The 27,861-nt window shown below is 35.9% G+C and overlaps 1 protein-coding gene across 1 annotated transcript in view; it reads left to right on the forward strand.

The window, feature by feature from the left end:
• LOC105223799 (uncharacterized) overlaps positions 1-27,861 on the forward strand; it is a 55,013-nt gene that overhangs the window by 11,810 nt on the left and 15,342 nt on the right. The window contains exons 3-5 of the mRNA XM_049454394.1: positions 21,055-21,252; positions 26,618-26,712; positions 26,776-27,042. Coding sequence (XP_049310351.1) covers positions 21,055-21,252; positions 26,618-26,712; positions 26,776-27,042 — 560 coding nt within the window. The remainder of the gene's footprint in view (positions 1-21,054; positions 21,253-26,617; positions 26,713-26,775; positions 27,043-27,861) is intronic.

Consider the following 27,861-nt stretch of genomic DNA (forward strand, 5'->3'; position numbering starts at 1 on the left):
TATAATAGCTATTTCCTCCAAGGTGCATTCATAAAAATTACTGATTTATGTTATTAAAATAATGATGATTGCGTGTTTGCTCAGCGAGGCCTATGCAGTGAAAATGTCTCGTGATGCGAGATTGCTTTTGTGGAGATATAAAAATAGATATACATATGTACTTATGTATGTATGTTTATGTAGTAAAAATGCTTATACAAATACTAACAAATTATCAGAAAATCAAAGCAGTGACTCAATTAAGAATTATGTAATTGAGAACTATTTCAAATCAACTATAATAATTGGAGTATGAGTCAATAAACGCGACCTTCGATAGTTATTAGCAAATTGTAGTAAAAATCAGTAAAGTATACCCTCCTCGCCCTGTGTTAAACCCCATTATTATTTAACCGTTAAAAACTAAATATTTTTGTGCTTACGTGTCTATATAACAACAATTAAGAACTAATTTTCACTTTGCCGTTAAAATTTTCAACAATAGCGAATTCTAGAAACCAGTAGTCTTCAATTTTTAATGCCTATTAAAGTCACCGCGTGTTAATTACTTCGTTAATTTTATCGCAAGTCATGTAATGCAAAAATACAGCAAAATAACGCCGATGAATCATCTCACCACTAATTAGTGAATGCATTCATTAAAAGATTTGCATACATTCACACTTACAAATGTATGTATATATGTAAGTATGTATGTATGTCTTTGCATGCTCGTTTGAGCGTAACTACAGGTTTAAATTGAAAATAATGAGATATAATTCAGAGCTAATCGTTTCTGAAATCAGCAGAAATTAATTTACTGAATTGTGGAAATCATTTTATAACATATAAATCTGCATGTGCTCAAAACCGTTAGGCATAACGAGCTTTTCTTTGTGCTATATTTTGGGGTTCGTAATGTTTCGTAGAATTGTAATGAATGTAATTATTTATGAAAACTGCAAGTAATTCTTGCTTTTTGGCGAAATTTCAATACATTAAATATTTAAGTATAAATTCGCTGAAAATTATTTTCAACACCTCTAAGAGGATTATTACACTATAGTCACAGGAATATATAACAGTTTAATAAAATAATCGGTGTACTTTAGTACTTGACTAGCCCTTACGATTGCGACTTTTTAAACTAATTCTTAACTCGAATATTTGTTGAAAACTGTAGCGTTGAGACACTCCTTCATTAAAAGTAATGCCAATTATTTAAATTTAGAGACTAAGGTATGGATTATTATATTATATACATAAGTATATTAGTTACCTATGTTGTGCTATAAAATTTTCTAAGAGCTAAGTTCGTAATTAATTGGAATCAAGTATTAAAATATATTATTATTCCTACTATTACCTAAGTAATATAATACTAGTTGTTTCCTCTAAATGATAGGCATATCGTCACCTAAAATGCAAAGTGACGTAACAACACTTTTCATAAGTTGGCAGGCGAAAGAAAAACGATATAATAGATACCACTCATATTGCAACAAAATTGGCGTATTGGTTATAAAATGGTTATATATCGGTTACTTACTAGTTATTTATCGGTTAATTACTGGTTACTTATTGGTTAATTATTGGTTATTTATTGGTTATATCTGACAACGGAAGCTGAAAATTTTATACTACACGTTCACATGATTCGTTAGATGTTGTCATCGTCCATGGCTCTTACCATATAGCAGGACGGGAATAATGTGGGACTTATAGACTTTGGCCTTTGTTCGTCGAGAGAGAATTTTACTTCTCAATTGCCGACTTAGTTAAAAGTGGCTTCTTTTGACAAGAGTTATACTGCGTTGGATTTCGGGGCCGACATTGTTGTTGCTATTAATAGTGGTTCCAAAATAGACGAAATTATCTACGACTTCCAAGTTATGACTGTCAACAGTGACGTGGGAGTCAAGTTGCGAATGCGACGACTGTTTGTTTGATGACAGGAGATATTTCGTCTTGTCCGCGTTCACTACTACACCCATTGGCTTCGCTCCTTTATCCAGTCTGCAGAAAGCAGAACTAATGGCGCGGTCGGCGTACGCTAGCAGCTGTACACTTTTCTTTGTTTAGTTCTGCAGCTCGAATTATTTTCTCCAGTAGCAGATTGAAGAAGTCGCACGATAGGGAGTCGGCTTGTCTGAAACTTCGTTTGTTATCGAACGGCTCGGAGAGATCCTTCCTAATCTTGTCAGAGATTTTAGTGTTGCTCAATGCCAGCCTTTTCGTGCTGTCGAAAGCAGCTTTGAAATCTACGAAGAGGTGGTGTATGTCGATTCTTTTTTCACGGGTAATTTCCAAGATTTGGCGTATGGTGTATATCTAGTTATCGATTTTCCAGGTCTGAAGCCACGCTGATAAGGTCCAATCAGTTTTTTGACGGTGTGCTTTAAACCTTCAGATAGTACGCTCAATTGAACTTTATATGCGATGGTGAGGATGCTTATCCCACGGTAGTTGGAGCGGATTGTGGGGTATATTTTTGTGTGGATTGGGCAGAGCACACTTAAATTCTCGTCCGACCATGTTCTAAAAAGATGCTAATGTATGCTCCTTATAAGTTTTTTGCTGCCGTATTTGAATAGCTTGGCCTGTAATCCATCAGCCCCCTCCACCTTGTTGTTCTTCAGATATTGGTATAGGTTAAGTTGGGTAAAATGTGTCAATCCAGATAGAGATCACACTTGGACATTATAATGCCGGTACGTAGTAATTCCTAAAATTAATCCCATAAAATTAATCATAAAAACACTCACAAATTTACCAAGCCCTTCGAGGCGATCAGAAATTTGTTGAATCGGTCAATTTAAGTTTTGGCTCTGTCTACTGGTTCATCGAAGGTATACATAAGTACTGGGATTTTTCAGCCTCAGCCTTGCATAAGTGAAAATGCCTGGATATTTTTCCCTTATCTTCTTCTATACAACTTTGACAAAATTGCACTAGATTTGTTCCCTTATTGATTGAATGCATATTGGACCATGTCTGGTAAGAACTTTACGGCAAAATAACCTTTGATAAGGGAAAACAGTTCAGTAGATCTTCTATGTTCTACTCTAGGCCAGAAGGATTTCACAGTCGCAGAGAAACTGACCGCCGACTAACACCTACTAAGTGCACGAGAGGTATATATGTAGGTCCAGTGCTAGAGCGCATGATGGCAATAGAGGCCCAACTCGTTTCCACTCTGATGTTAGCGGGATACGGGTGCAAAGTTGTAGTTTCCAGGGATTCCTTTATAACCACGCATCAAAACGGGTCTGATGGTGAAGTTGTTTCATGTTATTTTCGTAAAACTCCTTTACTAACTTTGAGTACACAATTTGTCTTAATTTCGTTGCTCTGTTGTCGAAGTGACTGACCTTCCTAAAAGAAGCTGCACTTCTGAGGAGTAAGACTACTTGTTGATATAACGGCCACTAGTTTGAATTGTTATACAAGGAGGCTGTAAGTCCTTGCCTGATTCTCATCATCAATATAGTCCGAGGTGTTCAGACCACTACGAAAATAGTACTCGAGAGCCAACTTGAACTATTTGTCGGCGATTGAAGGTTATTTAATTATCTGTATCTCATTGATTGTGAAGCGTGACTACTTCTTTTTGTACCGGTCTATAAGAACTCTTTCACGTTATGGGTTTCATGAGACTTCATATGTTGTTAGTCTTCAGAAGGTATCTCTTAATGTTTATATATAAATATTGGGTAACTAGCTGAAAAAAGTTTATTACATATATCTATTAAGATATGACTCAGGAAAGTCGCTTTGAGGTATCCTGTCACTGTCTGAACAGTGGTATTCAAGCAGCGTAGTTTATGACCAGTAGATCAATTTGATAAGCGCAGGGTGTTAGATTCATTCCAAAAGTTCGATACTCAGATTTCGATCAAAAGAAATATTTGTAGGTATATCGATATATACTTGCTCTTACTGGATTCTCAGTTAGCCGTGACTTTGTTTCAGGGGAACACTTTAATTGATGAGCTTCACCTAAAAATTTATAAAAAAAAGTCTCACAATTAGTTTTTACACACTCAATATTTTTATATACCGTTATTTTTTGAAACGAAATGTGAAAATCGTACAGTTTCCTGTCACTTCGGTTACATACGAATACATACATATATCTCTCATACACTCAAACATATCTACATATGTCCAACTGTATGTATGGTTGAAGATGAGCACACATGTCCCAGCTGAACATTCGAATATTTGGCTGAAAACCGCAAATTGCTATTAACGAAAATCTAATCATAACCGGAAATTAATTTGACAGAAATCTCATTAAATTTACAACGACCACAAGCGTAGTAACCTCGGCGGCTATGCTAGTTGACGAGGAAAGTGCCAGCGCCGACGCCGGTGACAAATGCCGGAGGACGTCAGCGTAGCGGGTGACATACAGCTGGTCGGATTGTGCTGACTGACTGGCCAACTGGACAAATTCATAGCCAAACGTTGCCAACTTTTGCAAGTGTTGTGAAATTCAACGATGCATTTGCAACCGATGCGTTGGATCGATATGCGGATGTGTGAGCTTATGTTTGGGGGTGTGTGTATGTCGATAGAATCTAGATTTATTAACACATGTAAATGTATGGAACCATATGTGTACATACATATGTACATACAAAACTGACGTTGCACATGGACTTAAAATAAACATACATAGATATATAAATATATATATAAAGAAGGCGAGGGGCAGAGCATTAAACCTACAAATGCGCTTTGTAACGCACCTTCGAGGATATACAAACGTAAGCAGCCACAGACATATATTTAAATATATATATGTACGAGTATGTATATATTTACCATATACAAATATATTGCATGTGTGAGTTGCACGAGTTATTATCAGTGATAGCGGTCATCAACATCAAAAGCGGTTGCCTTACTGTGTTAGCCATATAGTGTACTCTTCGTGGGTTCGTGGGGATTTTGTTGTTTGTATTATTGTGTCCGACAATGTTGTTAATGGCAGTGGCAACAGTGGTAATCGAACAAGATACGGTGAATGGCTTTGCTTTGATAACGTGACTCCATTAGGCAGCTTCTGTGTCCCTTTGTCGGCAATGTTAGATCTCTATATAGAGGTCTAGTATGAAAAAAGCGCTTATAAGCAATATTTTGTCCCTAATAAAACAGAGAATTAATTTTTTCAAAACCTACTGCATGTTACTAAATATATGTACATAAATTCCATTTCTTATTCAATCTACTTGCTGATTGGTTAGTTTGGTAAGCCCAATTAGCCACGCAGAGACCAGTTTGGTCTTTAGCGATAGCAGATGGAGTTCAGTTGCTAAGCTAAAGAGGACTAGTGCTTCTTTAGGAAGCCTGCGCTTGACGCGAAATGGCAAGACTCTGCTACCTCACTATCGATACCTCCAGTCATACCAATGTGTCATACCGTGGCGACACAGTGCTTACAGTGTATCTTGCCAATGCAGTACTAGTGCACAAAAGATGCTCCATTGTTTCCGGTGTGTTCCTGCAGTCTTCTCATTCTGTCAGCTCCATCCTGCATGCGTGTGTCGCCAGCAGACAGTGACCAGTTAGTTTTCCCTTCCTATCCGACTAAGTATCATAAATTGTATAAAGTCGGCAGAAAAAGTGTAATTCTCGGAAAAAGTTAAAAAATTGTCCATAAAACTTTTTTAGTACTTCAAAGTAGACCTCTGCCTCAGTTCTGTGAGCATTCTTTTGAGGTCTTACCACAAAAAAAAAGTTTCTGGGAAGCACCGAAAAAGCCTTTTTTGTCATTAACCTGCTTAATAGTCTCTACAATATAATGTAAACCTCTCTCGAGTGGGGTCTTACATTATCGTAGAATCCGGGAACACTCATAAGACCATTTTTTTTTTTTTAATTAATAACAATTTTTCATCGAAAACATATTGATATCAATATGAAAAGAGTATTCTGGTAAAGCTTGTATATTTTTAAAATAGTTGCCACCTGTTTGTAGATTAATTTTTTTTTAATATAACCATAAAGAGTAAATAAGAAATGGGAAATATTTGAGAAAGACATTTGAAAAGTTATTAAAATGTTTTATAGCACATAAAATCCAAAACAGGTCCGAAATTTCTTTCAAGAGAGTTTCGAAATATTTCAAGAGTTAATATGTGTGAATTTTCAATATATAAAAAGCAATTATCGTATCTTTAAAATATAATTTACGTACAAAAATATACACATACAAATATGTATGTATACTTGTATATTTTTGAAATACTTTAAAATAATTACCACCTGTTTGTAGAGTATAATTTTCTAAGTAAAAATAAATAGAAATAGTGGATATGAAATGAAAATTATGTGAGAAATATATTTCTGAAAATCGTTCTGTTAAACATAAAATTTCACCGAAGTTGCCACCTTTTTAAAAAAGTTAATTACAAATTTTTATGTCACATAAAATCGAAAACAGGTCTGAAATGTTAATGCTGAAAATTTGTTTCCAGAGAGTTGCCACCTTTTTCAGAAGTTAAATTTAATTAATTTGGTTTTTGGTTTAGGTAAATAAAATTTTGTTTTTAAATAAAATCAAAAACAGATCGGAAATGTTAATGCTGAAAATTTGTTTCCAGAGAATTGCCACCTTAATTTAATTAAATTTGTTTTTTGTAAAGGTAAATAATTTTTTTTTTTAAATGAAATTGAAAACAGGTGCGAAATGTTAATGCTGAAAATTTGTTTCAAGAGAGTTGCCACCTTTTTCAGAAGTTAAATTTAATTAATTTTGTTTTTGGTTAAGGTAAATAAAATTTTGTTTTTAATAAAATCAAAAACAGATCGGAAATGTTAATGCTGAAAATTTGTTTCCAGAGAGTTGCCACCTTAATTTAATTAAATTTGTTTTTGGTAAAGGTAAATAAAATTTTATTTACATAAAATCGAAAACAGGTACGAAATGTTAATGCCGAAATTTTGTTTCTAGAGAGTTGCCACCTATTTAATTAATTTTTTAAATTTAATTAATTTTTTTTTGGTAAATGCAAATAATTTTTTTTTTTAATAAAATCGAAAACAGATGCGAAATGTTAATGCTGACAATTTGTTTCAAGAGAGTTTCGAAATATTTCATGAGTTAATATGTGTGAATTTTCGAAATATAAAAGGCAATTTTCGAAATATAAAGGTGTCGCAGAATTTCACCCAAAATTTTATTTGGACGAAATTACAGTGAAATGTCTTGCATAATCACTAAGAAAACGATATAAAGTCAAAAAAAAGAATTCTCTGTTCAACATACTTTACTAAACCGCCAAGAGCTTAATCTTTTTTAATCCGAGTTGCCACATGTTTTGCATATACAAGTTCTACAAACAAGAATATTTGTACCACAGCACATTTAATGTCAGTGAAAGCAAATAATTTCGTTTTTTCTGTACAAACGGCACGCCAACAACATGCAACATGCAGCAACCTGTTAGCAACATTTATGAAAGTTTGATGGCAAAGCCTAAAATGAAATAAACATTGGAAATATTCGATTGTCAATAACAATAAATACACACGATTTGAATTTTATTATCTTGTGCAGACACACATACACTCATATACAAGTATTATGCTTATATCCATATGTGCATACATATGTGTGTGTGTAAATGTGATTAAAATATGTGCGTGTGCAATTGTTTTACGTGCCAATAATCGTCTAGATTATGAAAACAATAACCTCTTTGCGTTTAATATGAATAATAGTCATTTGTTGTTGTTGTTTTACGTTTGTTTTTGCCTATCATATTGCTCATGATTTGCCATGCCATGTCAGCGAAATAAAATCGTGCAAAATTGTTTACTCATGATTGCATTTGATGCGATTATATTGTAAGCCACAGCGTCAACACACGACGAAAAACTCCAACAACCACCTACCACCCCCAACCAGCAGCGGCTAAATAAGCACACCGCCACCGCCACCCCAAACCCGTTTAATGCTCTCCGGCTACACATGTTCAATGGCCTATATCTCTGTGAGGATAGCCGCAATCGAGTGAAATGTACGCTGCGGCCGCTCAACTAAACTCATAACGGTATCTAAATATAATATCAATGTGCGCTGGTGTGTGTATTTACACATATGCTTATTCATATCTGTGTGTGTGATGTAAGCGTGTGCACTTTTCTATGCAACATTGCTTGCAGCCGCAATGTTGTTGCATATTTTGCGGTTCTAATTGCATATCTACAAAGTCAGACTTCCACATCAATGCGTTGCGAACTAATTATTTTGATGGCATATTGAAATACTTTTAAGTACGGGTGATGCGGCGTGTGTGCGCGTGAGGCGGTATTGATGGGTGGTTACGTGTGTAAACATATTGCTTACACCATTTACCGCTACTTATTTGCACGGTAGGTGTACTCATGTCAGCATTCGGTTTGTATATCCCACTACAGGTGTACTTAGATATGTAATATTTATATATACACATAATATATAATATAACTACTTAAGTATATTATACTTATACATATACATACGAGCAATTGTTCGAAAGTGATTTACGTTCAATTAGAATTTCTCGGAAACTAAGCATGAAACGAAGATATTGTAAAACAAATTCATTTATCAAAATTTAAAATTTAAATTATTTTTTACAATCATAAACAGACGAAAATTTTTAACTTTTCCAACGCATTATTGGATTTAATTTTTGAAAACAAGCTTTCTTACTAAGTCACTGCCTTTTTATACAATATGTTTCGTAACTGGTAAAATTGTTCGCTTACTTCCGTAATGTACCAAGGTCTCGAGTGTTGATAACCACTTATGAGGAAAGTGTTCACTAATGAGGAGAATGAGTCTGCTTGTTGGCATAAAAGCTTGTGGTAGTTTCGAGACTCTTATGTGCATGCATTTTTAGGTATAAAGGCCAGCCGAGATTCCACAAGAACACATTCACGTTCACTTTCCAAACAAGAACTTTAGTTTAATCGTGCATTTGTCTCAGATGGTCTAACCCTTGAGTCCAATTTTCGATAACTCGTTCGAACATTTCAACTGATAACTGGCGAATGACATGCGTAATGTTTTGCTCCAAGGACTGAATCGAAACGGGATTGTGCGCATATATAGTCTGTCAAGTAAGAGCGTGGTCGTGTTAATTTATAAAAAAAATTATTTTATGAAACTTTCATATTTATATATACATTGTACACATTACAAACAATGATGCAATTTGGTCAATAATATGTCCAGTCACCACCGGCGTCGATAATTGCCTGGCATCTCCGAGGCATGCTTTCTACTAATTTGACGGCGTATTCTAGTGGCAAGGATCTCCAGATCCGACGAATTTCGTAAGACAACTGCTTCAAAGTGTATGTGCGTCTTCCACGAAGCTTCTGTTTAATATTTATATGCCCACACATTTTCAATAGGGTTTGCATCGGGCGACTGCGACGGCCAATCCAATGTACATCTATCAATATTCTCATGCGCCCAAGCGAGGCGCCTTTGTCACAAGTTTTTCAGTCAACAGAGGCTTCTTCATTGTGTTGCGTCATTTCAGATCATGAGTATGAAGAAGGGTTCGGATAGTTTCGTAGGATATATCTAAACCTTTTGCCATTAATTGTGCTTGTCCTTGCCGCAGTGTTAAAGCATGATTCCGCGAAAACAGATTCACTATTCTTTTTTCATCTTTTTTGTTCACTTTTCCTATCGAACCACGTTCTGGTAAATCATCGACATTTTTAGCCACTTTATATCGCTGTACGTATATCCACTTCTGTACAAATGCCTTCGACTTTCTCATATATTTAGCAGCCGCTGATTGCGACTTTTTGAGACCTTTCGGGTAGATGCAAGGGAACACCGCTTCGTAGTGCGACGCGTATTTAGCACTCATGGCGTTTAACGTGATTCACTTTCAAAAGATCAACGACAACTGATTTTTTGTTGACAATGCATCAAGGACAAAGCTTCCCTCTATCGGATCGCGAAGGAATTAGAGCGAAATCTTTCATTAACTGTCGGTACTGTCGACCACGCTCTTATTTGACAGACTGTTCTTTAGAATTTACATGTACCCACAGAAAAAAGTCTAACGGTGTGATATCACACGATTTTATCTGCTCACCTAAGTGTTCTCTCAATAAATCCATTGATGTATACGATGTGTGGGAAGCACCATCTTGTTGAAACCAAATGTCGCCGAGAGCACGTACTTCAATCCCAGGCATCAAATAGTCATTTATTATAGCTCGATAATGGATAGACCGATCTCTTAAATGTCCCGGAATAACATAACGTTGCCTTAGATAATGGTCTATGCCAAATTTCGTGAAGTAATTAAAAAGTTTTTCTTGCAAGGTCTTGAGTTTGATTGGTCAGTTGCATGGCGGCTATAAGCAATAGTCGGACATCTTCGATGCTGACAAATGAGCAGCTTCTTAGTTGGTGTAAAGCGTAAGCAAAATTTCAGATCAATATCTCAAATACTGCGGGACGACTAATTCGCTGACAGGCAAACTGACAGGCTAATGTCGAAAAAAATTGAAGATAATCAGGACATACTTATGTTTCTCATGGAAGTGTTAATACTGACGAGGAAGAAATGGCAAGCAATTAATCAATTGTATTCATTCTATAAATGCTTTGAAAAAAAAGTCATTTATGAAAGATTTCATAGCAATAGAGAAATACGGATTGTGACCATTTCGCTTCGATAGTCTTTATAGAGAGAGTTTGACAGCTAAATTTCTTGGCAATGACGTCAGCGACGGAAAGAATGAGAATATTAAAGTTTAAGAGTTTTCAATTTTGTCTCCTCTCACGCTTCCTCCTCTTACATGATAGAAACACAGAAAATAATTGAGTTTTCCCCCATATTATATATTATCGCCTCACATAATATATTATCACAAAGGTTCAGCACTCTAGATTCCAGTAGTTTTCTGGCCATGATGGCGGTAAGTGATCCCTGTACATGTAGATGGATGCAAGGGCCATGAGCCTGCTTTTACAAATTGCAGGGGAATCTGAAATCTCTGACGTGATACTAATTGTGATCGAAAAGTAAATCATTTAAGGCTCCAGCAAGGCAGGTAGATTAATGTGATTGGACTGTCTGTAACATTTGGTAAGCGTCGGTTTGTCAAAAGCTGAAATTACCACCGAGTTGCACGGGTTTTTGTAAACAACCAAATGTGAGATTTTTGATTTTTACAATGGTTGATCTCGTTGGGTAAAGAACTTGCTTCAAAATTTGTTTACGGAACGAATATTTTTGTGCGGATACTTTGGAAATATTGCTGCAGGTCTTTGGTGCTCAAACTATGGCATAAAAAATGTTTTTAAGTGTTAGAACGAGTTCAAAGCGGACTGAGAATGGGTTGAGGACTAACAAAGCGAAGGCCACGTTCTTATTTCGTTCGATTGTGAAATATATTTTCAAGTAAACGTTCATAGTATTTATTGTTATATAGAGCAAATCATCGAGAAAATATTTTAACAAATTCTCATACATATATTTTCCACCAAATACATGCCTGTAAGTAATAAGTATTGTCACGAGAGTTCTAGAAAATATTAGCCACACATTGTAATATTTTGTAATTAGCAAACATTTCCAAGTAGTCTACGAAAATTCATCATGGTTAACGATAAGAAATATTCCAATATTTTTTAAAAATTATCTAAACTGAACTTCGTCTGTTTTTTTTCTAAGTTTCTCTGAGTCAGTCACAGCTCATAAATAATAAATTATACTTTCGATTTGATAAATTAGGTTCGCGCGTGACAAATAAGTGCACAGTTTAATAACTGGGTTGGCAGGTTAGCCAACAGGCATCTAAAAACTAAAGCTCAACACAAAAATATTCAAATTATTTGTAATTTTATTGATGTCACCTTTTCACAAACTGTGTTTTTGTACTCGTTCTTATCTCTATACATGGCAAGCAGTGGCAAAAACGAAACGAGCGCCAAGCAGGTGTTTTCAACCATGACCATACTTATAGTCTGTATGGAAGTAAAGAAACAGCTTCGTGCATACCACATGTGTGTCAATAAATCGGATATGCCGTTTTTTCGTCGTGCAATGCTACTTCATGCGCTGTTCATATTAAAGAAACTCATCACGAGCGTTAGGCGAAATGTAAAGAATATGCTGGAAGACGCGTATATAGAATTATCGGTTACAAGGTTCCGCTAAGGTGCTTTTGTGGGAAATACATATATTATCGTTAATTTCACTGGTGACTTTCTATTTTATTTAAAACCGAATTGTCATACATTTTTAGACTACTTGCTGGGGAAATATCTTATCTAAGCATGTCGGAGACTTCTTTAAGTGCAAAATTTTGATTTCATTTGAATGAAATCAGACCTATAAACAATTTTTGACAGATATTTCTACAATAAACAAATGTAACGACGAAAATTTTCGAGTCACTCAGGTTATTTTCCTAATTATTACATCTTCTTCTTCTACTTTTCTGGCGTAAAAAGCGCTTACGAGGTTATAGCCGAGTTAACAACAGCTGTCGTTTCTTTTTTTCGCAAGGTGGTGAATAAATCTCGACCCATCAGATATTATAATCGTCCATGTCTCTGCATGTCACTGGCTCATAAGCCTACCGGACTAACCTAAACTAACCTAAAGGCCGTAAATATAAGTTTGAGTTATGTAAAACTGATGATGTTTTCAACAACGCATTATGCATTTTAAATGGTTTTGTTTCATTTTGGTTTGCAAAAGTAATCAGTAGAGATAATCTGTGTTTTCGAGAGGAACTTCTAATTTTGGGAGAAAACTAAAAAATTTAGGAGTCAACTGAAAACCCCGGAGGGAAATCCTAACTTCCGGAGTTAATTATTTTTTCGGAGTCAGTTCCTAATTTTCGGAGTCAACTCCTAATTTTCGGATTATTTAATAGAATATTCGGGAGTAATAATAGACTTATAGAGAAAAGAACCTGTGTAAAATTTATTGATTGATATTTCAAAAACTGTGACACTTTTCGCGTAAGTGCAGGCAGACGGACATAGCTAAATGGACTCAGCTTGTAATCCTGATCCTTAATATATACATATTTTTATAGCATCTGCGAGATTTCTTTCTGTGTATTACAAACTTCGTGGCAAACTTATTATATTCTGTTTAGGTTATAAGAGCTAACTGAAAGCTAACTAAAAGTAAGTCATTATCATTCTCATATATTGCAAATAAACGTTGAGATCACTAATTTAAACTTTGTATGTGCCGATATTTCTATAGTGGTGTTACAAGACGTGTTCTTTTCTTCAAGCTCTCAGTAAAATGAAACCATGAATTCAATGAGCTAGCTTGTCAAAAATGTCGGGTAACTTTGAAACAGCCGATACAAACCAATCGGGTTGTTTATGGAAAAGCTATACTCGCTTACGGCTGTTCTCGGTATCATTCGAAGCCGAGAGTAGTGTCAGTCCATAAATAGTTTACTTACACTGATTTGAACTTTGGTGATGCTATTTTTAATAAGATGATATGAGGTGACATTCAACAGAAAGCTACCATTGCCGACAAAATCGTTAACAGTCTCAATCAATATACCGGATATGTAAACTGGACTATCTTTAAATAAAAAAACGATCATTAGCGCCATCTAGCGGATTATAACTATTTTTTATTTTTTTTAAATCATTTTTTTTTTTTGGCCTAAACATCATAAAATTATATCGAATATATAGTAATAGCAAATGACTGACTATCAGTACGATCATACATTATAGCGCCATCTAGCGGTTCAAAGCTTTACAGTCATACTTTACTTTCCAGATTTCACATATGTATGTTTGTATGTGCATACAGAACGATGTATATTCCAAACGGAAGTGAATTTGATATAGAAATGTTCTTTTAGCAAATATTTTCAAAGTTGCACCGAAAATAGCTTAGCCACCGTGAAGCTCTTTGGTGACATATGAAAATTTTATTTTCATAATTTTTTCTTACTATTATATATTTGAAATGCTCTCAATTACGGCAGTTATTCTCTCCTGTCCTCACGCAGTCGTATTTTTCTTTCCTCGTGATCACGTGCTGTCTGTAAAATAGAAAGTGTTATTCACCACAGGGTTTCAGGCAATAAATGCAAATTAGGGCACATCAATCAAGGTGGAGTAAGGAATAACTGTTTTAAAGGCGGAATTTATTCAAAATCATTCTTCACTTACCCCAAATACATACATACAAATACACATGCATATATAAATTCATATACATACACATAGTCATATATTACTTTATATTACAATAATACAGATTCCTGACACAAAAATATTTCACGCCCAAAAAATCAGCATAGCTATCCACCAATCGAACAAAAATATATGTATACATACATACACATATATAAGTATATATGTATATCTGTTAGTATAACTGTGCATTCCTTTATATTATGAATGCTCGTTTCATTTAACGGTTTCTTATGTCTATCAAATGGGGCCGCGCGGCGCCACAAACGTGTGGTGTCACAAGTGCTGACAGATGACGGTGAGCTGGTGGCGTTGGCGGTGGCAGTGGCAGTGCTCCGGCATGTGTATGTCTGTGTCGCTGGTGTACGTGAACGTGACACTTGCAGGAGCTTACATTGGCATTTATGTGTCAACTGCACTTTTAAGCCGATTTAACCAAAAACAAAAGACAAGAAAATCTCTTCGAGATTCCAAGTGTTCGCATTTTAACTGTTCAGTGATAAATTAAAGTAAAGTATGAAAAATGTGGGCCATTCGCTGACACACATGCAAACGCCACTCGCGCTTCAGCACATATTTACATTTATACATGTATGTATGGCCACCGTTTATTGTGCGAGTGGTGCACCTTGCACACCATTGACTGCAAATATTTACTACTTATAAATAAAGTGGAAAAATGGCCCGCAATATTTTACTGCTGGTGAATAAAAAGTTTTTGCCCGAATTGCCACTTCAGACATGCGTCGGGATAAAATGCGCTAGAAGAATTACTCAAGGTGCGGGTGCGTATGTGGCGCATAGATTTTCATATGTGTGTGTAGTTATGGGTATATTATATATGAGCATTTTTATTGAAAATCACGTATCAAATAAACTAGAAAAACGAAAAATAGTAAGAAAGTGCTAAGTTCGGATACAACCGAATATTTTATACTTTTGATATTTACAGGCCTTCTTTAGTTGCGAAATGTCAGCCCGAGGATCAGAATCCAAGCAATATAATATATAAAAATACCTACATATATAGCTCATACACTGGTCGTCTTATTTGGCAAACGGTTTTTTTTTTGAAAAACAAAAGTCATTGTACATATGTAATATAGTAGTATATGGTGGTTGGTGGTAGTATCAACCCGATTTTTATATATTTTTGCCAATACTACATACTATTAATATGCCACATACTAACATAATATTCCGTGAGATTCATTAATGAAGCTCACATATGGAGTAAAGTCAGCTGGTCCAAGTCAATGGAGTCATGTGTGGCAAGTGTGGAAGTTCTCTGATTGCCACTCACTTGGGAGTGGCCAGAAACGATTCTTTTACATATGTATAGCTGAAGCAGCTCCCGACTTCCGGTCTTAGACCAAGTATCCCCTGGGTGGCCAAAGAACATCCGTTTGAAGGCGAGCTAAAGTAAGAAGGCGAACTATCCCTCTTCAGGGATGTGCGCTAGGCTTAGGATCCGCCACATAAAAAACTCCCCCAACGAAAAAAATTAAAAGAGCCTCCGATGAGAGATCTCATTTGATGAAGACCAAGGACAAATGCAACTGAATCAAGGATTACGATTTAAGAGCATGCATCGGGAATGTCCGGTTTTTTAGTTGGGAAGGTGCCGCTGTCCAGCTGGTAGATCGTAAAATTTAAAGCTGACACCACCGACCTCCAAGAAGTGCGATGGACGGGACAAGGACAGAGACGAGTAGGTCTTTGTGGCATTTACTACTGTGGCCATATAAAGAAGCGCAAATTAAGTGTGGCATTCGTGGTAGGAGAGAGACTCCGTCACCGAATCCCACACCCCGACAGAAGAGAAGGACGCTCTGACCAAAGATGCCTTCTATGGAGCGCGCCTATGAGAGCTGCCTCCGCCACGATTATATATATGGTGCTTGGCGACTCTAACGCCAGGGTGGGCAAGGAAGGTATCTTTGGCACAACAGTCGGTAAATTCAGCCTCCACGAGGAAACATCCCCAAATGGGTTGGAGCTGATCGACTTCGCCGGGGCTCGAAATATGGTTGTCTGTAGTACTAGATACCAACATAGGAAAGTTCATCAAGCTACCTGACTTTCTCCGGATCGAAAAGTCACCAACCAGATCACTCATGTTGTGATGGATGGAAGACACGTCTCCAGTGTTTTCGACGTCCTCACGTTCCGAGGTCCTAACGAAAGTTTACGAAAATTTCTATAGGTCATGTGTTGTCTAAAATATATGTCAGGTGTCTTCGATTCGACCAACCAGGATAGTGGCGAATCGAACAAGTAACTGGCATAAATCAGAAATACTGCAATGAACATACCGAGATTGCATGTCAAAATATTATACTATCATTTATGCGGTGTCAAAATATTTCCATGGATTGGATTCAGCTGGAGGGCTTTGCTGTTGTGTTCAACTGTCAATTTTATAAGAAGAGAACTAAAAAATGCTGGATGAAATTTGATAAATTAAAAATGACCATTCTTTTCATCAAAAGTGACCGACTTTCTATTTATAAAACATTCTGTGCGGATTCATATAGGGTTCGTCAACACCTGTGTTAATATAACTTATTACTACTTTGATGGCTTTCTTTTAGTTCTAACATTTTTTTCTAATAGAAATCTCATGATTACGATCTATCTATTATTGTACTTAAACTTGTTTACCTTTCTCGAAGAAATATTCATATTTGTTCCAAATTATTCATTAAAATTCACAGCTCATATTCCTTTCTTTATTAGCAAAAAACCTTAACATGTTCGTAATGTCATAGAGATTTCACTTCAGCCGTGTAACATATGCTGACTCTAATGAGAAGTGTCAATATTTATAATACAAACATAGAGTATTTAAAATATAGTTATATGCATATATAAAACTCTGATATTGAATAAGGTTTAAATATTATATTTACATGAATATTTAGTTAGGTCAATATGTCGTGGATGTGTGAGCATACCCAGTAGGAAAAGTGTAACTATGTGATAACGAAAACGAAACTATGCGCGATTTTTAAAGCTTGGAGAGTGGCGATTCGAATAACCAACTGTTATTAACCGAATGACTGGGTTTTGAAAATGAATGTGGAATAAAAAGAGATTATAAAGATTTGAGATTTAAGAATATATTAAAGTTTTAAGATACAGAGATCTGAAAGCGTACAACTCTTTGACGTAGTTTCCGCCTTTATATGCAATATTTTTTAAAATAAAGTGAAGCTCCACTTTAGCGAAATGTAAAATTTTATTAGAGCGTGCTGATTCGAACATTCAACTAGCGTAAATCGTATAAATTGGTATAAAAAGTAGCTGTATAATGGAAACATCTTAAATGTGTTTCAACTGGTTGAAAACCGACCCAAACGTAAAGCTAGCGAGCAGCTAAAAGTTTTAAAAAATATTTGTAGAGTACTAATTCGAACGTCCAAATTGTATAAATCATATAAATTGGTATAAAAAGTAGCTGTACAAGGAAAATATGTAATATGTCTTTTAAGAAGTTGAAAACAGAGCCGAACTCGAGTTAAACGAGTACCTTAAAGTTTAAAATATTATACAGAAAGTGCTGATTCGAATATGCAACTGGTATAAATCAAGTAGTTTAGAGTAACAAACAGTAAGTGATTATGTGAGTTTACATGCAATATAAGTAGTTTGAAAGAAAAGCAGATTTCCAGTTTAGTTGGTAATGGAGTGGCGAATCGAACACGCTTCAGTCTTCATTTCTTCAGTTGAGTACAAGGACTCTACTTCAATGTGACAAATAAATATCTGAATTTTTCTCTACTGGTCATTAAAATGAAGTAATAAATAATCACCTGTTTAACTTTGGTTGTCTCTATTGTTTTATGTGCTGCTTTTTGTGAGTTTTCATATTTTGATTTTCGTTGTCAGGGTGATTAAATTTGAAAATAGTATGTATTTTGGGCGTAAACAAAGTCTACCAAATACATTTCGTCAACACATTAATACCCTTGAATATGTGGCAATATGTGGCAACCTGCGATATTTAATTAATTAATTATTTGCAGTGCATTGTGTGCGAAATTCATTATTTGTGAAATAATGTTTGTTTTCTGCTAAATTATGTGTATATAAATACTTAAAATCTATCTGTGTCGCACAATGCCTTTTTAATTGGGTGCTTAGTTTGATATAATGCACATATTCGTGAAATATTTAACTAACAAACTATCAGAACACAATGCAATCGATTTAGATTTATGAATATGAATATGAGATTTTAGTGCTACTAAATAAAGAGGTTTAAATATTTCTATTTATTTAATTAAGTGTATTGACTTCGAGTTTAAATTAGTGACGTTTTATACAGGTTTTGGTTTAAAAAATATGTGAACAGTTTAATAAAGTCAATCCTTCTTTTTGATTCAGAGTAGCATGAAATTCGTTAGATCTGGTTTTTTCTAAAATTTGAATGAAGATTTTTGTGTTCATTCCCATCGTAATCAGAACATCCAGATCTATCCAGCAGAGCTTAGGACTCAGTGTTCTACTCAGGACTTAGTGTCCTTGTCTATTACCCGCCAAGGCTAGTAATGTGGACAGTGTAGAGTCCATCACTACACTAGCCCCACTAGGGAAGGAAAATATGTGTCAAGTCGGTAGAAATCGACTGACTACATACAATACACGTCGGAATCGTTAGTACCAGCAAGGCAATAGGAAACAAAAGTCGGAACGTGGGGAAAATCTCAATCGAGCGGCCAAAGTCACTTCAGGGAAAGATCTCTCTCGGTATAAGGCCGTGTATGGGAAATGGACTTCACAAGCTCATAAGGTGGTCCGATGAGCGATCTGCAACTCTTTACAAAGACGCAGTGCTTTTATGGGATACATGTGGAAAGGGGCCAGATTGGAAGTCGTGGACAAAGACGATCTTCCATTGCGCTTTCCGACTTGGCTCTGTCTCGAATTCAAACCTTCCTACTCAGAAGAGATTGAGGAGATTATAAGATATTGTGCGCTGTCTACGCACGATTGACGAGTTATACGGCTCGACAGAACCGAGGAACCTAACCTGCAAGCGCTGATACTGAAAAAGTCTCTTGGTCCTCTCAAGAAGTCCAAGGATACCCTAAATTATGGCTGCAAGAAGGTGGCTCTAAGGATCCTTCTAGGACGGATGAACATCAACCCTGTAGAGGGGAAATAGGAGACGACATGGAAAGGAATTAAGTTCTTAAAAGAGCTTTGATTTCATTAAAATATGGCGCTAGTCATACATTATTCCTAAAACCCAAAATAATAAATTTGGTGACGACTTCGGACAAGATCAGAGAAGTGAAAATTATTGAGCTTACTAAGAGAGTCTGTTCGTCGAAGGGCAATTAAAAGCCACAATCTGCCTCTATAATGTATTACTTCATAGGTGGCCTAAAATTGATCGAAAAAAGTAGTTATTAGCTACCCTTGATTTCAATTTTAACAATATATCAGTCAATCGGCAGAAAAATTGTTCATATTTTAGGAATTTCTGGCCACTGACTCAGTTGGCGGACGATAAAAACTCTACTCGACCTTTTTCTTCCTTTTACTGTAGGGCACCAATTAAAGAATCTAAGTGTAGCTAGCTTCTTCTCCATCTGGTCTTTCAAATGGAGTGGAGTTCTTTGTTTTTCTCTGCTTCTCCCGGCTGACACTCTCAGAGCTGGAACGTTTTCGACTGCGGTATTCGCAGTGCAAAGGACCACAAATCTTATGGAGAAACTTTCTCTCGAAAACTCGTAACGCCGACAGATCAGATGTGACAGTGAGTGATGATTCTTTGCTCGTCGAAAGAGGACTTTACTTTTCAATAGCAGTTGGAGTTAGTTCTGGTTCCAAGATAGACGAAATTATGTACGACTTCGAAGTTATGACTGTGAACAGTGATGTGGGAGCCAAGTAGCGAATGCGACAACTGTTTGTTTGATGACAGGAGATATTTTGTCTTGTCCTCGTTCACTACCAGACCCATTTGCTTCGCTTCTTTGCCCAACCTGTAGAAAGCAGAACTCGACATTACAATGTGGAAAACATTCGCACAAATTGCATTAGATTTCAGCATAATTGTTTTTATTAGCTGACAGCAGAAGACTTAAGATTTATGAATCCACATAACAATTCCGCAACAAGTGAAGCTCGCACGACAGTGTTTTGAATGAACCTAGTTCGCATGTAACAATCGCGGTTTCGTCATATGTGGCTGCCGAAAAAAGGGATGAATGGGCCGGAAAACATTATTCGTGCGTACGCCTTTCGTTGCCATTTATAATTATGCGGAATTTTTGGTTTTGCTAAATACCCATGCATTATATAAAATCAGGCGGTAATGAGGAGCTGAGGCCGCCGCGTAATAATTGAGAGAAATGATGATGCGGAAAAGCCAGTGATTAGAGGGTGGTGTGGGTGTGGCAACACAAAAATCGTTCACATTTAAGTGACGGCACAATTTAGTGCACAAACCGCTGACGTAGCGGCGCGGTACGCGAAACGGTTCGCCAACTGGCAGTTGTTAGCGAAGGTTCGCCTAACTTTCGCGGCGTCAAAATGTGCCACAAGCGTGCGAGCGTTACATAATTTGTTAACGGTATATCCCTGGGGAAACGTGGAGATTGCTGGGCGGGTGATTTGATAAATTTTGCTAAATAATTTTTGAATACGCTGACATGTGGCAAATTAAATGTTGCGCATTTCTGCTGAATATTAATTCGGTATAAAGCTCGCACAGGAGCACATAGACCGTTTTCATATGTAGACATACTAATTTTACCGCCATAACAGTTAATTAGCTGTGCTGTGTTAGCTTGATTTGCATTTACAGGCGTTAATTGATTTTTCTATGCTCTTTCTCTTTACAGCCGGCTCTCCTAGCGATGATGCTGAGGTGATTAATGTGCCACGTCGCCATTCAACTGTCGATTCGGATGAAAGCTCAGCTGGGGAACCTGATTTCAAAGATTTCAGAGGCGTCATCGATACTGGTGTGGGCTATCCATTCCTGCAGCCACATCCGTTGCCGTTCTCATTCAATTTGGGATTCTTTGATGCTTTTGAAGGTCTGTATTTATTATCTATATTGGAAAGGTTTGAGAGTAATATGAAGAGGAAATTTTATGTAATTAAATTTAGGCTTAGATATAATAATTTATACATATGAGATCATTAAGCATAGCTAATTGAGAGTTTGAGAATATAAGAAAAGAGGAATAATTATAACAATCCTATGTCCATTATCTGTACCGGGATCGATCAATTTTAATTTCCTTTCTGATCTGTCAGACTGCGATTCAAACATCGCGGTAGCTCGAAACGCTTGGTCAATCTATGAGGATCTGGGGATTCCTGTTTGATCGTTTATGGGCAACACAATTTCTATTCAAGTGAGATTCGTCGATCTTCGAACAAGTCTACTGCCTAACCTAACCATCTGTTATAATAATCTATAACTTCTTCATTCAACTAAAAATTCTCCAACACAATTGATTTTTGGAAACAAAAAGAGACTCACGGTACCAAATCTTGAGAATATGGTGATTACTTCATCTTAGATTCTACTATTTGGACAGCACGGGTCTGAATCGATGCATTCTCAAGGTAGTCGACGCAGATCATAGAACAATACGGCCGATTGGATATCTCTTAGTATCTACGGAGCAACTTGTCCAGGCTATGTTCACAGTTTCGTTCGGTCTTTGGTCTCTGGTGTATACCAAGTGAGCCATATGCCAATTTTTGGACGGCAGCTATTGTAGGGAAAGGATACCATATACAGGAGCCACGTGTCGTTCGGTTTCACTAACAAAAATCATCGAATAAAAGAAAGTTCGAGAAATGTGACACCAGATGTCCTCTATATTTGTATCAAAAGAAATCGATGTTTTCGCGGTTACAATAAAAGATATTTTATTCGTCATTCGAGAATATACGAATCGTTAGTGGAACGTCTTGCGATAGGTCGGCCATCAAATTAGTAGGCCTTGAAGGAATATAAACTTCTCGAAAATGCAGCTGAAGTGATTATCAGTATGTTCAATTCCGTTCTTGCACAAAGCTTCTTTTCTAATTTCTAGAAGGTGCTAGACTGTTGTCGCTGTGAAAGAAATGATCAATATATTCACATTCTATTTGTCTTAAAGAGTAATACTGTTTCACAAATTCCGTGACTAGAATTAGGTGCTTGTCTCATTAGTTCACGGTTTTCTTTTTGCCATATATATAGAATATCGTCACCTGAAATGCAAAATAACATATCATCAAAAAATTCGAAATTGAGTGTCTTATTGATTACGCTTCACTACTTCAAATTACATACACAATATTAAATATATTCAACATTTTCTGGTTCTGCGGTCATTTAATAACCAGTTTTAACCAATATTAAAATTTTGTTTCACTCATGTTCCATTTTATTCCGTGTTTCATTCATGCCACTGTAAATTTCTGAAAATGTTGTTACGTTAATTTGCATTTCAGGTGACGATATACTCTTATACTCATATGTATATACATATATGCATGTGCATATGTATATACAATTAAGCCGTGTACACCTTAGGTGAAGCCCTCAAACATCCAAATGCCGTAGAAAATTAGCCTAAATAGTTTCTCTTCCATACGGTGTCGTGCACAATCAATTGTGTTTTGTAAGACGTCCACTGAAAATTGAAAAATAAAAAACGAAGTACAATAAAAATAAGAATATATAAGCGAAGCATACAATGCAAGCCCTCGTAACCTTTAAGAATACGGTAGACTATTAGGCACAAGGCTAAGAATAGAAACTTGGACATAGAAAGACAACAAATAATCACGCAATGCAAATAAAAAGTCGACAAAATAGCTTGCAAATGTGCACGCAAAGTCCATTTCCTATAAAATATACATATAATACTACTTTGTATATATGTACATATGTAAATGACTACGCATTATAGGGTGAGCTGTTTTAATGATTCAGAATTGTTTACTTGCGGTTTAAAAAACAAAAAAAAGCGTTAACTTCTGTTGCACGACTCCGAATCGAATGTTATAGTGGTCCAATATCGGTGGTTTCGACAAATGAGCAGCTGCTTGGATAGAAAAAGTAGGAAAAAATTGAGGAACTAGTTCGCATACATACAGGCGGACAGAAGTACGGACAACGTCCAGTGTGTTTAACGTGGGTACCTGCTGACGGCAGCCTTAACCCACGGCGATCAAAAGCAGAGCGGTACAAATCAATGTATTGATCAGCGTTCTAAAAATGGCAGGCAACGCAAATGACGCTAACTGTTCGGAATTCCGACTGGTAGAGTTCACACCACTAACATCTAATCGTCCATCAGTCTAGCTAATTCTCATACCACCCAAATCCCCAATGTCCAAGTACATCGGGCATTCTGCAATAATGTGCACCTAGTCCTCTACCCCCGCCCTACAAAAACAACCCGAATGTACTCATAAGTTACTCGGCCGTTGGTACCATCGTTCCAGCATTCTTGCCTCAAAATGCGTCGTATTTTGCCTACAGTTGCCTGCAGTCGCTCCTTTACAATCGCCAAGTGTGGAGTAAAACAAATTCTTTCACTCATATTCAGCCTCAGGTATTTGACTTGCGTTACATACTTGAAGCTGACCTCCTTCCCTTGGATAATCGGTGGACGAACCGGCGATAATCTGCCCTTAAGCAGCGTTGTTAAACCCCAAGAACTTAAAATCGATTGCAAAAAGCCATGAATTTGGCTTCGAATTGCTTTCGTATCTACCGCATTCTTCATATTTGGCCTCCAGCGTCTATATTCTGTTCTCATATCTCAAAAGAATACTCGCTGGGAAGAAATTTTCGACGAATGGAGAAGTGATCGCCGAAACTGAGACTCATTTTGAAGAAAAGGTCAAATTATACCACATAAAAGATATCGAAAATTTGGAGGGTCACTATAAACAGCGTATCATCATTGAAGAGAACTATGTTCAATAACAAACGAATTTGCAAAAAAAAATTATGGTTTCCTAGGGAAGGCCGGGTACTTTTCAATTGTCTTAACCCCACTATGTAGAACAAGATACAAACAAACATTTTATTCAATAGTTCTGCCGCAAAAAGTTTTTTGGCAATCTACTTAATAAAATAATAATCGATATAGAACTGTAAACTAGCTAGCCTAAATTTTTTAAACGTTTTTCGAACAAGTAACAAGTAATAATACTGAGACAGAACAGCAAGCGATAATTGCAATTTAATTATTTGGACTTCAAAACACTCAGAATCATTCCTCATTACTTAAAGTACTGAATTCGTGGTTGCATATGTTATTTGAATTAAGGTCATATAATTAGAAGCTTCTTCACAATTTTATTATTTTAACCCTTTTGCATATTACACACTCACCAGTACATACCTACAATTCTTTTGATTCATGACAATCCTACTATCCCACATCCGCCAACAATGAAATTGGGGAAATACTTCTCAATGTTAACAATGAAAACATCAACAACAAGAAAACAAAGCTTTAGAATAATTAAAGACTGTCTTACTATATACAAGAGTATGACTTTCCTCTCTTCAAAATTCGGTGTTAAGAGCACTGCGTATGCATGAGCGGGTGAATACTCTATTATTACTCTTTGGTAGAGCCATGTAAGTTTGTGTACAATAATAAAACCTCTCTTTGAGGTAAATAAAATAATTTTGAAGAATCTCGTGTTCCTGCAAATAATAAGACATAAATATTTACAAACATACAAACATGTGTTTTAAAACGGAAATATTTTATTAGTCAGCTACTCTTTATGCAAAAGGTTTGGGACTTTTTCGAAAAGTACTTAATTTGTTATTCGATTTATTATTCACAAAGAAATATTACATTTTCCTCTTGTGTTCAGTAATCAAATCAGTGTATACTATATTCTTTAATATTACATCATGTTATCTAAAACTCGTAAATTTTTTAGTAAATAACTTTCCATTGCGCTAGTGTGAACAAATTTGAAAAAAAGTGTTATGAAAAACTATTTTTGAATATAACTTGAAAAGAACCAAATATACCCTCTCATATTTGGAGCTGCTTTATGTGTTATTTTTCTCACCACTGTTTTGCTAATTTAAATAAGTATAATGGCTCAACTGAAAATTCTCCGGCCTACCATAGTAAAAAAATTTTTTTTGGCAAAATTCGTTTTTTCTATTCAACATGCGATTATTTCTTCCAAGGGTGATATAATATACTAATTATACTGGTCCTCCAAGTTTTCAATAAAATTTTTGTAACACATTTTGTCTTTCGTTTCAAAATTGGTCTCAGTTTCGGCGTTAACCTTTTCATTCGACGAAAATTTCTGTCCAACGCGATTTATTTTGAGATCTGAGTATAGGAAATAGTCGCTGCAGATCAGATCTTTAGCATGTCGAAGCAAGTCGAAGCCCAATTGATGGATTTCTGGCTTCGCTTTCACTGCCTTGTGTTGGCGATTTCGTCCTTCAAGCGATCTAATAACACTATTTAATAGTCTTTCTTTCCTTTCTTTTTCAAGGTAGTCAATAAAAAATATTCCATACGCATCCCAAAGTACAGACGCCATTACCTTGTCAGCCGACTGCTGAGTTTTGCCACGCTTTCTTGAGGGTTAAGCATGTACCGTCCGCTCGGATGACAGTCGATTGGACTTCGGAGTGAAATTTTGGTGCCATGTATGATCCATTTTCACATATCGATGCCAAAATTCGGACTTAATACGCTTGAACATCTCCAAACGCTGCTCCGAATCATCAACTCGTCTTTGTTTTTGGTTAAAAGAGAGCTCGTGCGGTACTCACTTTGCTTAGGACTTTCTCTTACCCAAATATTCGTGAATGATACACATTCAGTTGATAACTTTAGACTGCCTGCTATTTCGAACAACTTCACTTTACGACCATGCCAAAGTACTTTGTAGACTTTTTGGATATTTTCTTCGGTAACAAACTCTTCTAGGGGTCCACAGCGTTTAAAGTCTTCGGTATTCATTTCACCACGTCATAACTTAGCATACCAAACCTTGATGCTAGATTTTCCTGGCTGTCAAGTACTTATATACACACGCCTCTTTCAGGTTAGGTCTAACTAAAACTTAAATGGATTTAATTCTACTAGCGTCATCTATGGGTCAGTCATTTGATCTAAATGTGAAGGTTATGCACTCGAAGGTGAGCTAAAGTGAAAATGCGAAACATACCTTTCCAGTGTTGTGCGCTGGGTTTGAGACCCGTCACGTAAAAAACACCCCAATGAAAAGAACAAAACAGCCTTGAATGGGAGACCCTCCCTACTGCAATTTCTTCGGTTATCTAATAGTCAATGTAGTAAAATAGCGTCCAATTGAATTAGCTAATATATAGGTTATATAGTATAATACCGTTAACTAAAAAAAGATTTATTATATGCTTTTTCCTTCTTGCAGATATTTTCCGTCGCCTGAGCAGCCAAATTTGGCCATCAACCGACGAGTTGGGTGCTTTTGACACCTCGAAAGGCAATACAACTTCAACTGTAAAGGTACCGTTAATTACATAAGTATAACTTTTTAGTTTACAACTAATGCTTTAACCGCTACTTTAGGTTGTCGATGGTCATAAGATCGAAGTCAATGAGACCGTTTACGGTGATGCTGACAATCTCTTCAAGGTGCGCTTGGTCAACATTCGCCCACTTGAGTCGGGTGAAGACGTTGCCGAGACACCAGACGCCAAGGCTGGAAATCCTGTAACATCCGCACCAAACAAAAAGAATGACGAAAGCGAATCGGATGAACGCCGTGAACCGTTGGAGAAAAACTCGTATGAAAATGAGATCAAACACAACATCGACGATCCCGAGGTAAAATATTAAGCGCTGGAGCAACTTTGCAATTAACGCAAATAAATCTATTAATGCAATAACATTGTAAAGTTTTGTATATTTTCATTTTGTTTTTACTATTTTCAAACAATTTAAACTTTTCGCCAAGTGTAAAATTCCGAAACTAATTTGATTTTCTTCGCTGCTTTGTACTATATATATAAATTTCATTATTTTTTCGATATACTTAAACATATCTACATTACATTAGCTTGACTATATTTGCTGACACATATGTGAAAAAATATATATTTCTATATGTATGTACTTATATACAACATATATATATATCGAATATGACAAAATCTCAAAGAGGCATTTACGAAAACTACAATTTTTTAAATGCATTATTTAGTGGCTTTTATGGTTTTTGAAATACAATAAAAACAACAACAATTACTAACATGTATGCTTGTATTGAATTCTACAAAGTTTTATCGCAACTAATATTTGTATTATATATTCTAAAATATATATAGCTACTTAATAAAATATATAACTTTGTATAGTTTCATAAAAAAACGAAAACGATTTTATTTTGAAATGAATAAAGTTGTTTGTATTGAAGTTATTTTCGATTATTTTCGAACTTGTAAATATGCTTTTGCTGGAAAACTAATTTAAGGCATACTCGCGGGCTTAGCTGATATGCATACATATGTACATATATATACATAAATTTAAGGCATACAATAACATATATACAAAATACAGAATATATCTAAATATTTACATGGCTGTATATATGCATAGGTTTGAACTCTTAATAAATATAACAAATCTGGTTTCGGCATATTTTGGTAAAGG

This window comes from Bactrocera dorsalis, chromosome 1 (assembly GCF_023373825.1).
Source record: "Bactrocera dorsalis isolate Fly_Bdor chromosome 1, ASM2337382v1, whole genome shotgun sequence".
In the NCBI taxonomy this organism is placed as follows: Eukaryota; Metazoa; Arthropoda; class Insecta; order Diptera; family Tephritidae; genus Bactrocera; species Bactrocera dorsalis.